The sequence below is a fragment of the Peromyscus californicus genome, unplaced genomic scaffold, assembly GCF_007827085.1.
Source record: "Peromyscus californicus insignis strain IS unplaced genomic scaffold, ASM782708v3 Scaffold_20__1_contigs__length_68692818, whole genome shotgun sequence".
In the NCBI taxonomy this organism is placed as follows: domain Eukaryota; kingdom Metazoa; phylum Chordata; class Mammalia; order Rodentia; family Cricetidae; genus Peromyscus; species Peromyscus californicus.
Window position 1 is genome coordinate 39,984,324 of NW_026294503.1, and position 10,768 is coordinate 39,995,091.

General features: G+C 57.0%; 1 protein-coding gene across 7 annotated transcripts in view; it reads left to right on the forward strand.

Annotated features, from left to right (window-relative positions):
* The window catches only part of Adgrb1 (adhesion G protein-coupled receptor B1), a 72,390-nt gene extending 64,945 nt beyond the window's left edge, over positions 1 to 7,445 (forward strand). For 4 of the 7 annotated variants that reach the window (XM_052748001.1, XM_052748002.1, XM_052748005.1 and 1 more), the window contains 6 exons: positions 680 to 775; positions 2,172 to 2,226; positions 4,528 to 5,231; positions 5,982 to 6,017; positions 6,189 to 6,296; positions 6,666 to 7,445. In XM_052748001.1, the coding sequence (XP_052603961.1) occupies positions 680 to 775; positions 2,172 to 2,226; positions 4,528 to 5,231; positions 5,982 to 6,017; positions 6,189 to 6,296; positions 6,666 to 6,863 (1,197 nt within the window). In that variant the 3' untranslated portion in view covers positions 6,864 to 7,445. The remainder of the gene's footprint in view (positions 1 to 679; positions 776 to 2,171; positions 2,227 to 4,527; positions 5,232 to 5,981; positions 6,018 to 6,188; positions 6,297 to 6,665) is intronic. The other 3 variants (XM_052748003.1, XM_052748006.1, XM_052748007.1) reach the window with 1 other exon arrangement.
* The last annotated feature ends 3,323 nt before the right edge of the window (positions 7,446 to 10,768 follow it).

Here is a 10,768-nt window from a genome sequence, read left to right on the forward strand (position 1 = left end):
GGGCCAGCTGACTGAAAGTGAAAGTAGGCACTCCGGGAGGGTAACGGGACAGACGTCAGCAGAATAGCGGAGCATCCCACTAAGATCTGTCCCTAGGAGTGGCATCTGCAGAAAAGCCTTGCGGTCAGGAAGTTGAGATGTGACCAAGAGCCAAAGGGCTCACCCCTCCACGTTGGGTAGGGTGAGCATGTGGAGCCGCCAGCTCGAGCCCTTGTGTATGGTCCCGATGCTGATCTCAGCATCTCACTGCTATCTCCGGAGCCTGGGTTTCAGGATAATGTTTGATCCTGTGTCCTTCCTCGTGCTGATTATCCTGGGTGGTTAGCCACTTCCCTTGGTGGCTCTTCCTGCCAAGATCTGTGCTGACCTTGTGGCTGGCCTTAGCCTTGTCCATACAGCCTGCCATGAGGAAAAGGCTCCTTGCCTGAAGTCAGGATGGGTTTTGGGGGTGCTGACTGACCCTGAAGCCAGGTAGGCTTCATGCTTTAGGCTAACGTTCTTACAGTGGCTTCCAGCCAGTGGAGTCTGCGGCTCCTTCCCAGCATCAGAAACTCCAAATGTCTTCATCTTACATCCTTTCTCCTCCTAGCACAAGGGGCATTACTGAGCTGCAGGGAGGCTTCTTGCAGCAGGTGCCATGTGGGCCCGGGTCCCTTCTGACATGCTTTCCCTCCTCCAGGTCCAGGACGCTGTGAAGTGCCGTGTGGTAGACCGTCAAGAGGAGGGCAACGGGGACTCAGGGGGCTCCTTCCAGAATGGCCATGCCCAGCTCATGGTAGGACTGATTGCCTGGGGATGCCAGCTGTCCTACCGGGACCTCTAGGTCCTCCCTGGGCCCAGAGTTTTCCTGGGCCCTGGTAGCCCTAGTCGATGAACTCTGAGCCCAGTTCGTAATTGGGGAAACTGAGGCCAAGTGGAAATCCTCGATCCAGGGTTTTGAGCTGGGAAAGGCTGTTGGTGAGTTGGGTGGTGGGTGGTGTGCATCTTTGCCTTCTTCAAAGCCGGCCCACCCAGAACTGTGCACAAGCCAACTGTGAGTTTACCCATGCAGACTGCTTCAGCTATGGGATCTAGGCACAGTAGCCTCTGAGCAGAGCCCTGGGCTCTGCTGGCCAGCTTCCTGCCCCTCTGGCACCACCCATATGTTGTCCCAGGTGTCTCGCACCCCAGGGGTGAGTGAGGCACTAGGAAGCATCTCCAAGTGGTGTCTGCACAGGGCCAACCCTCGGGGCCTCAGTGCCACCATCTAGAGGGAACACGTGTCAGCTGGGCAGGTACTCTGTCATTTGGGGACACAGCTTTCCCTCCTCTTGATGTTTCTCTTGGCCTGACCTCTGACCTCAGGGGAAGACTGCCACCTTCCCAGCATCCTGGCTCCTGCATTTCAGGGAAAGACCTCCAGTTTGAGATTAAAGGCCAGACTGACCCCCCCCCCCCGGAGCCCTGTGGCCTCCGGATGGGTCTTCTAGACCCAAGCTCCTAAGGTGGTCCTGGGTCACTACTATGGCCTCCCCAGCTGCTGTCCTCAGAGATGCAGCGGGGACCATGTCTCTGCTCTAGGGGAGGCTGGTGCTGGCCCAGGTCTGTGTCTGTCCCCTGCTGTCTGTCTTGGATGGAATGGCAGAGGCTTTGGAAGCCCTGGTGGCTGCATGGCTTTTGGGGGAGCATGGCCAGAGGGGCAGAGGCCGGCTGCTCCGTGATGCCTTGGAGGGAGAGCACGTATGGTTGAACGCACGCGCGCACGCACACACAGGCAGACACAAACACATGCATGGAGAAACATGCATATGCTCCTTCACAAAAAATGCACAGAAGTGTGAGTCATATACACAAAACTCCTCTCAGCATACATGTTCATGCTCACACAGTACAGTCCTCTGCCCTCACCAAGGCACATGTGCCGCGAACTCACAGAAACACAGCCCACACATGCATGTGAATGCTGACAGGCACACCCATGCTTGCATAGACAAGCGTAACAGATGCATGGCCACACGATGTGGCCCGGGGACTAGTAATGTGGGCTGGGGCTCTTGGTGACAATATCGGCATATTTGTGACCTCTGAGGTGTGGGTGTGGCTTTGGTGGCCCCCTTCCTACCACGCTGAAGGTTGCAGCCCGACTTGCCACCAGCCCTGCCCTCATCTTGCCCTTGGCCTCTGTCTTACAGACTGACTTTGAGAAGGATGTGGATCTGGCCTGTAGATCAGGTGAGCGCCTGACAGGTGAGAGCCATGGTGGCCAGTCGGTCCATCTGCTTCTTTCTTTACTCCCAGCATCCATGTGCCCTACCTGTCCCCATCCCACACCTGCTCTCACATGGCCCCGCCTGGGCTCCCTCCTCCCCAAGGCTTCAAGGAGTCCTGTGGGTGTGAGCCCCAGAAAGCTGTCGTGGAGCCCATGCTGGGCTGGGACCATCTTTGGTAACCCCTTCACATGTCTGTCTCTCCCTTTTCCCCTCATAGGGCAGAGCAGATAGGCCAGTTCTGTGTGAGACCCAGCCCTGCTCCTGCTTCTGCCTGTACACTCCGTTGTCACCTGCCTCCTGCCTGCCCTCCCTCAAACACCCGTGTTGTCTTCATTTCTTCGTTGTTAACCTGGGGTGGGAGAGGGGAGGTTGCCCTTTGCGAATGGGAGACCTCAGTAGTGGGAGGAAAGGAAGGGGAAGGACCTGCTGCTGGGGCACTTGGCTAACACTGAGCTTCCAAAGTCAAGAAGGGGCTCAGAGCCTCCCCCATGTTCCCAGTGTCAAATCATAGCATCTGAGAACCAGGGGCCAGGACAATAGCAGACCATCTCTGGCTGAGGAGGGGCCCTCTGACTTTGCTCCATCTGGTCCCCAAGTCGGGGAATGTCAGATGCTGCCTGGGTGGGTTTCTTGGGATGGGGCAGAAAAACCCTTCCTTGGTCTTCAGTGATCCAGCTCCACAGCCTAACCAAGAGGTGACCCCCGGCACTGGGAGTTGGGTGCTGGCCTTGTCCAGCTCAAGATGCTGTGGGTTGAATGTAGCTGATGGGCTCATGATAGGTGTCCCTGGATAGGTGTCCATAGTGGGGCAGAGTCCCTGCTGGGAGAGGCTGAGATGAGCTGTGTGCAGGCCAAGAAGGTCCTTGAGATGCTGTTGATCCTTGGAGATGGGCATACAGATTGAGAGGGAAGATGGCTAGTCCATTGCTGGGGTGTTGGGGAAGGGCCGAAGGAGGACAATTCTGGGCGTCTTAATCCCTGTTCTATTGCTGTGAAGGGACACCATGGCCAAGGCAACTCTTATGAAAGAAAGCTAGTTGAGGGCTGGCTTAACAGTTTCAGAGTTTTAGTCCATTATCATCATGATGGGGAGCCTGGTGACGTGTGAGCAGGCACTGGAGCAGTAGCTGAGAGCTACATCGTGATAGGCAGAGAGACTCTGGGCATGGGATGGGCTTTTGAAACCTCAAAGCCTACCCCCAGTGACACAGTGACACACTTCCTCCAACAAGGCCACACCTCCTAATCCTTTTAAAATAGTACCACTCCCTGAAGACTAAGTATTTAAATATGAGCCCATGGCGCTCATTCTTTATTCAAGTTTATTGTCATTCTTATTCAAACTGCCACACTGGGGGGATAGTCTGGAAGAGCCAAAGGTTGTCATTGGAGGGAGCTGGGGGTGAGGGAGTTTTGGCCTGGGAAACTAGGATGTTGTGGATGGCCATAGTTGATGAAACGGTAAGAGCTGCTGGTGGGCCCCAAGGCTGGGCTAGGTGTGACCAGAACAGGCAGTGTGCAGACCTGGGCCAGGCTTCTTAAGAAGGGGGTGTGACCTTGCTCTGGAGAGCATGCCCAGGAGGATGGCTGCCTTGACTCGGAGCTAGTCTGATACTCTACTGGCCAGTGGGGCTAAGCTGATGGACAAGTGACAGATGGGATATATGGTGAGCTGGAGCCCAGGCCAAATGTTGGACAGCTTGGGATAGCTAATCAAGAGAGGTGGATGGATGGGAACTTCAGGAAGAAGGACTTTATCAAGGCACAGGAGCAACCAAGGGAGGAGAGACCTTCAGAGGGGTTGAGCTCATGTGCCAGGTCTCGTGGTTCTTGGGGCTGATGTACCTATGCCAAGCACAACCTCCCTTCAAGGACTTGTGTGCAGCGGGAGTACTGGAGGGGAGCCTGGGCTCCCTAGAAGAAGCTGTTCTGCCCGCCTGAAAGTACCTATTTCCTGTGCTTTCCAGCAGAGGGCACCCTCGCTTGCTTTTCAGAATTGCCATGATGGGCTGTGTATGAGTGACAGTCTGGTTATCTTGGGAGGCAGGCAGAGACCCACGTGTGGGCCATCCTCATTGGAAAAGGCAAAGGAACTTTGTCCAAGTGCCAGCATGGAATGGACCTGGAGTGGGTGTCAGGGCTGGTGTGGGTTGAGACCGGGGTGGCAGCAGTGGCTGGCCAGGCTGAGCCCCTGCTGCTGCTGCTGCTGCTGCTGACCCTCCTCACCGCTCTGACCCCCCTCTTCCTCTCTGCTGTCTTTTCCGATGCTCCCCACTAGTGCTGAACAAAGACATCGCAGCCTGCCGCACGGCCACCATCACAGGCACCTTCAAGCGGCCGTCACTGCCCGAAGAGGAGAAGCTCAAGCTGGCCAAGGGCCCGCCCCCCACCTTCAACAGCCTCCCGGCTAATGTGTCCAAGCTGCACCTGCACGGCTCACCCCGTTACCCCGGTGGGCCACTGCCCGACTTCCCCAACCACTCCCTCACCCTCAAAAAGGACAAGGCCCCCAAGTCCTCCTTTATCGGAGATGGAGACATCTTCAAGAAACTGGACTCAGAGCTGAGCCGGGCCCAGGAGAAGGCTCTGGACACGAGCTACGTGATCCTGCCCACGGCCACGGCCACACTCCGGCCCAAACCCAAGGAGGAGCCCAAGTACAGCATCAACATTGACCAGATGCCCCAAACCCGCCTCATCCACCTCAGCATGGCGCCTGATGCCAGCTTCCCCACCCGGAGCCCACCTGCCCGTGAGCCCCCAGGTGGCGCGCCCCCTGAGGTGCCCCCTGCCCAGCCCCCACCACCACCTCCACCTCCACCACCCCCTCCACCCCAGCAGCCCATACCCCCACCACCCACCCTGGAGCCTGCACCCCCCAGCCTGGGGGACACAGGGGAGCCTGCGGCCCACCCAGGACCCAGTTCAGGTGCTGGGACCAAGAATGAGAACGTGGCCACCTTGTCAGTGAGCTCCCTGGAGGTGAGGGTGGTTTGGGGTCTGCAGAGCAGAGATGGGTGGACCCCCCCCCCCCGGCAAGGGCTGGTACTTGCGTGCTATGTAGGTTTAGTGCATGTCAGAAGTGGGCCCGGCTGGCCCAGGGACAGAATCCTTATGCACTCAAGCCCATTTCACATAGCAACAGTCTCTGTGGTCAGCCTAGTCCTTTGTACTGCCCCTGCGCCTTGTTCAGACCTTAGGACATGGGTCTGAGGTCAGGATGGGACCCTCAGGGAAGCACCTGCCCACCCTAGGATGTGCCACCATCTGCCCTTCAACCTCTTAGGTGCAGCTAGCACCCTGAGTTCACTTTAGGGGTCCAGCTGTGTGGCTGAGCTGGACACTTCAGAGGGAGGACAGGGACGAATAGGCCTGGAGTGTGTGTGTGTGTGTATGTGTGTGTGTGTGTGTGTGTGTGTGTGTGTGTGTGTGTGTGTGTGTAGACCTCACTGCACACAGAGAACTTGGGGTAGCCTTGGAGTAAGGGCTCTGAGACCCCATCCACATGTCATCATTGTCCGGGGTTTTCCTTTGGTCTCAGCACACCCTCCGGACCCAGAACTGGGCCTCTATCCCTAGGGAACAGGCAACCTGGGTACTTGATACACCCTCAGCAGGTCCCCTAAAGGCAGGTTGGTGTCTCTCCAACTGTCAGGCAGGAGGGCCTGGATGTGTGGTCCAGGCAGTTTTAGGGAACACATTTTCCATGCACACAACCCCTTTCTCCTGCAGCGGCGGAAATCACGGTATGCAGAACTGGACTTTGAGGTAAGTGCGGGTGCCTCTCTCTGGACAGACAGGCTGGGCACCAGGGCCTTTTCAGCACGTGGGAGTTGGGGAAGGGCTCCAAGGTCGGAGCCCAGGGGCCAGCAGCAGGTGGGACAAAGGGGTGGCTGTGGATGCCCATCCTGGCTCAGGACTCGTGGCCCCAACCCACAGAAGATCATGCACACACGTAAGCGGCACCAGGACATGTTCCAGGACCTGAACCGGAAGCTGCAGCATGCGGCTGAGAAGGAGAAGGAAGTGCCAGGCGTAGACAGCAAGGTCAGGAGGGTGGGTGGGCTCTGCTCCAGCTGCCACCAGCTTCTGCCCACTTCCTTCCCACCCTCACTCCCTAGATTCCTGGTTGGTCTTCCCCTGTGCTGTCCTTCTCCTCAGATGTACAAAGGGCAGGGCAGGAGGAGCCTGAGCCTGGCTCTGGCTGGTGGGTTCCACATTGTCCGTTCCCACAGTACTGACCCTGACCCCATCATGGGAGCTTCAGCTACCGCCAAGACTGGGTCTGTTGGGATACAGGGGTTGCTGCTCTCTCTGGGAATCCCTCCCTAAGAGACTTCCTCTCTCTTCTCCCTTCCCTCCCATGGACTCACTCCCATTTGCCCCTGCCCTGCCTACGTCGCTGGCACCGAGTAGCCAGAGAAACAGCAAACTCCCAACAAGAGGGCCTGGGAGAGCCTCCGCAAGCCCCATGGGACGCCCGCCTGGGTGAAGAAGGAGCTGGAGCCACTGCCCCCTTCTCCGCTGGAGCTGCGGAGTGTGGAGTGGGAGAAGGCGGGTGCCACCATCCCACTGGTTGGCCAGGACATCATTGACCTCCAGACCGAGGTCTGAGCGGGCGGGCGGTGGCCCCGCACCGGGCCAGGAGGTGGGATGCTGCTCTGCCCGCTCCACCATAGGACGGGCACAGATGCGCTCGCGGTGGCGGGCCGGGTCCAGCCCCGGCCTCAGGGCGCTCAGAGGCGGCCAGGCAGAGGGCCCGCGGTGCTGGGACCAGAGCCAGACACAGGACAGGAGGTGGCATGGCCCGCGGGCACAGGGCTCCAGAGGCCAGACGGTGCCTCAGACTCTGCCCTCCTTGGGCAAGCCCGAGCAGGCGGGCAGGCGGCTATGGACACGGACAGGCCTGGTGTGGCCAGCGTCCCCAGGATGCCCACCACAGCCACCACTGCAGAGGACTGCCTGTGGCCCGCCAGCCTGGCTCCGTTTTTTAGACACCCCTATCCCTTGGGAAGCAGCCAGACCCCCCCCCCCACTCCCTTCCAGGACCCTGGGCCCCTCCCAGACCCAGGCAGAGAGCATGGTCCTGACCCAGAGACCCAGGGGCTGGACTGAGACCACTCTGGAAAGAGGCGGGGTGGGGAATCTATTTTTTCTCTCCTTTTCTTTTCTTCAATAAAAAGAATTAAAAACCCAGTGCTTTATAGTCTATTCATTCTCTGTAGCAGCCTGGCCCGTTCAGTGGCAACTCCTGCCCTGTGTGCTTGCCCTGCCCCGCCCTGCCCTGGGGGCCTGCCCTCCTCTTACATGGTCCTCTGAGGCTGGATGTACCTCAGTTCTCCACCTCAGGAGCATTGGACTCCTGGGCCCCTGAGTCACTTGGGAAGGATAGAGCTAACAGGTAACAATTTAAACAACAACAACAACAACCTGAAATGGTGAAAGGAAACAGTTGTGTAGCTGGAGTCTAGGGTTCTGCCTGCAGCCTCCCAGAGCCCACCTTGGAGTGGCCTGCCCCACTGTTATGCACAGCCAAGTACTGACTCCCTTTGTCCATCACTAAGTACTTCCTGTCCCCAGGCCATGGCGACCCTATCCATCCACAGGGCGAATGTGGGAGGGAAAGGTGAGCATGGTCAGATCACCAGAGGCTTTATAACCACCAGGGCCGCCTTCCCACAAGAAGCTTCGCATTCTTGCATTTCTCAGAGCTTCCAGCAGGGGGCAGCCTAAGCCACTCAAGGAGTCTGGCTGGGAAGCCAGGAGGGCCTCTCCTTTCCCCAACTCTGGGACTGTGCAAACCTGAACTTCTGCAGACAGAACCCTTCCGGCCTCTCCTTCAGACCACAACTTGAGCTGGAACGCAGATACAAACCATTGGCCCTGAGGGGTATATGGAGCCCCTAGCACCCTGAAATATCAAGAGCTGGAAAAGGAGGACAGCCTGGTATGGATTGTTTTCATACCCTCACCTGATCTTTGTTCTTACGAATCTCATTGTGGGCATGTCCTTGACACCCCCCCCCCCCCACACACACACACACACAAGTATCCTTTTTAGCAGGCAGAGACAGGATTAGCACTGTTGGTACAGTGACTGCAGTGAGCTCAGGTAATTGTGATGACCACGCACACCTCTGGATGCACAAACATGGGTGGGTGAATGGCAAGTCCACAGACGCCCAGAGAAGGGCATGCAGAGCCCAGCACAAACCCTAGCTACAGACCACAAACAACAACAAAGCAAAAAACAAACAAATAAACAAAACCCACCTACCATGTTTGGGTGAGATTTGGCAACAAAACATAATTCAGCCTTGACCATGCCACGGCTAATGTGAACTGTGTGCACCTGTGCACATGTCTGCACTGGAAGGCTTCTGAGCCTTATCACAGCGCCTTCTGCAGGTTACATGGAATATCACTATCACACTGCACTGCACAGTCTGCACAGAGACCCCGCCTTCCAGGGCTTCCTGTGAGTTGAGTGACTGTGGTCTCCTCCTCAGCCCCGGCTATTAAGAATTAAAAGAAGCTTGGAGGGCCTATGGGCACAAGGAGAGAAGGCCCTGAGGCTCCATCACCCTGCCTATGCAGGCAGCATGTACATGTTGGGTCCGGGCCAGGTCTGGGTCCGGAGGGCTGAGCTCTGCTCAGACTTACCACTGTCCTCACGGAGTGACCAAGCATCCTTAACCAGCTCCCTAACGTCCCTGTCCCTGCCCACTCAGCACCACCAGCAACAAAACACAAAGCAACAAGGAGTACCCCAGCCCCTCACACCCTCTGCATGAAGGGAGAGACTCAGAACAGTGGAGTCAAGGCTCTGTCAAGATGCAGTGTGTGTCCAGAGGCAGCTCTCTCCTCCTCTGCAGGCCCTCCAGCTCTGGAGGGCTATTTGTGCTAAGAGATGCCCAGGACTCATGGCTGCCCAGGATTCTCCCGCCTCCTCCTGGAGTGACTCACTACGGAAATTGCTGTCTACTTCCGGCCTTGGCAGAGGGAGCTGGCCAGCGAAGGCTCTGCTCCATCAGCACCCTGAGCCTTGCTCCAGCGGGGCCCACTCCAGCAGGCTCCATGTTCATTCCAAGGGGAGTCCTGTCCTGAGCGTTGCCTTGGCCCAGAACTCTTGTGGGGACAGGGACCTTTCCACGGACCTCTTTCAGGCGCCTTTGCTCTTTGGAATGCTATGCTCCTGACACCTGGCAAGCAGGGGCAGATCTTATCTATAGTGAGGAACAAGACTCAGGGTGATTAGAGGATGCTGCTGGCATCCTACAGGTCAGGAGGGGCTGTGCCTGGAACTTGGCTCTCCTGACACCATTGACTGGCCCCGATGGTTGTCTTTCTCAAGGGCACTGACACCATCCTCAGTTGCTGCTACCACCACAAGGCACCCCTTTCCTGTGGAGCCCCAAGCTGGCTGGGCCTCTAGAGAGATCTGTCTGGGCCCTTCTTGCATGACTTGGCTGATCTGGCCTCTCAATACCTCTGCCACCCACTTTAGCAACCTGTTACAAGTGAACCTGAGACATGACACTAGGAGTGACAGTTACTGGGCTCTCTGGGTGACCCGTAAGCTGCCTGGAAACCTCGTGGACATTCAGGAAGCCAGGAGGAGCTGGCTCTGTCATCCCCCCCCCCCCAACCTGCCATCATTAGTACTGGCTTGCCTTAGGGGAACCTGTGGGACTTGGGATGATGGTGGTCACCATGATGGCTGGAACACTGGGCGCAAAGGTAACGGTGAAAGTGTGATTTATAGGCATAGAACTGGAGATTTTACTAGTGATGAGGGTGGTGGTGGTGGTGGTGATAACAATGGTGAGGATGGTGGTGATGGTGATGGAGATGATGATGATGAGTGGGATAGTGTGACGATGATGGTGATGGTAAGGGTAACGACAATAGTAATGGTGATGCTGATGTCATGAGGGTGGTGGCAATGATGTTGGTGAGAGTTGCAGTAATGGTGAGGATGGCGATGGCATTGATGAGGATAGTGACAGAAATGATGATGGTGAGGCTGGCAATGATGGCGATGATGATGCTGGTGAGGGAAATGAAGGGGATGGAACGATGGTGGTGATGGTGATTATGGTCCTGGTGATGAAGATGATGATGATGATGATGGTAGGGTTGATGACATCAGCAGATAGTCATGATGGTAGCGGTAATGGTGCTAGAGATGTAAGGGTAGCGGTGATGCTGGTGGTGGCCGTGGTGATGGTCACGGCTGAGGCTGTGACATTCCTCCCAGGGGTGCTGAAGACAGTAGCTACTGTGATCTCTGTGGATGATCCCTGCGCTGGTGAGATTAGGACCTGGGTTCTCGCAGTTCATTGTTCCTGGCTCCTACAGACTGGAGAATGTGAAGGAGGTGTGTGTGAAAGGAAGGACACATGAGGACAGCAAGGCTTTGCGTCAGCAGGGGGTGCAGCCAGTAGGAGCAGCTGCCAGCAGGTACTGAGTTCTTATCAACACCCACACCCCTCCAATCCGGAGGATGCCCCTCCTTA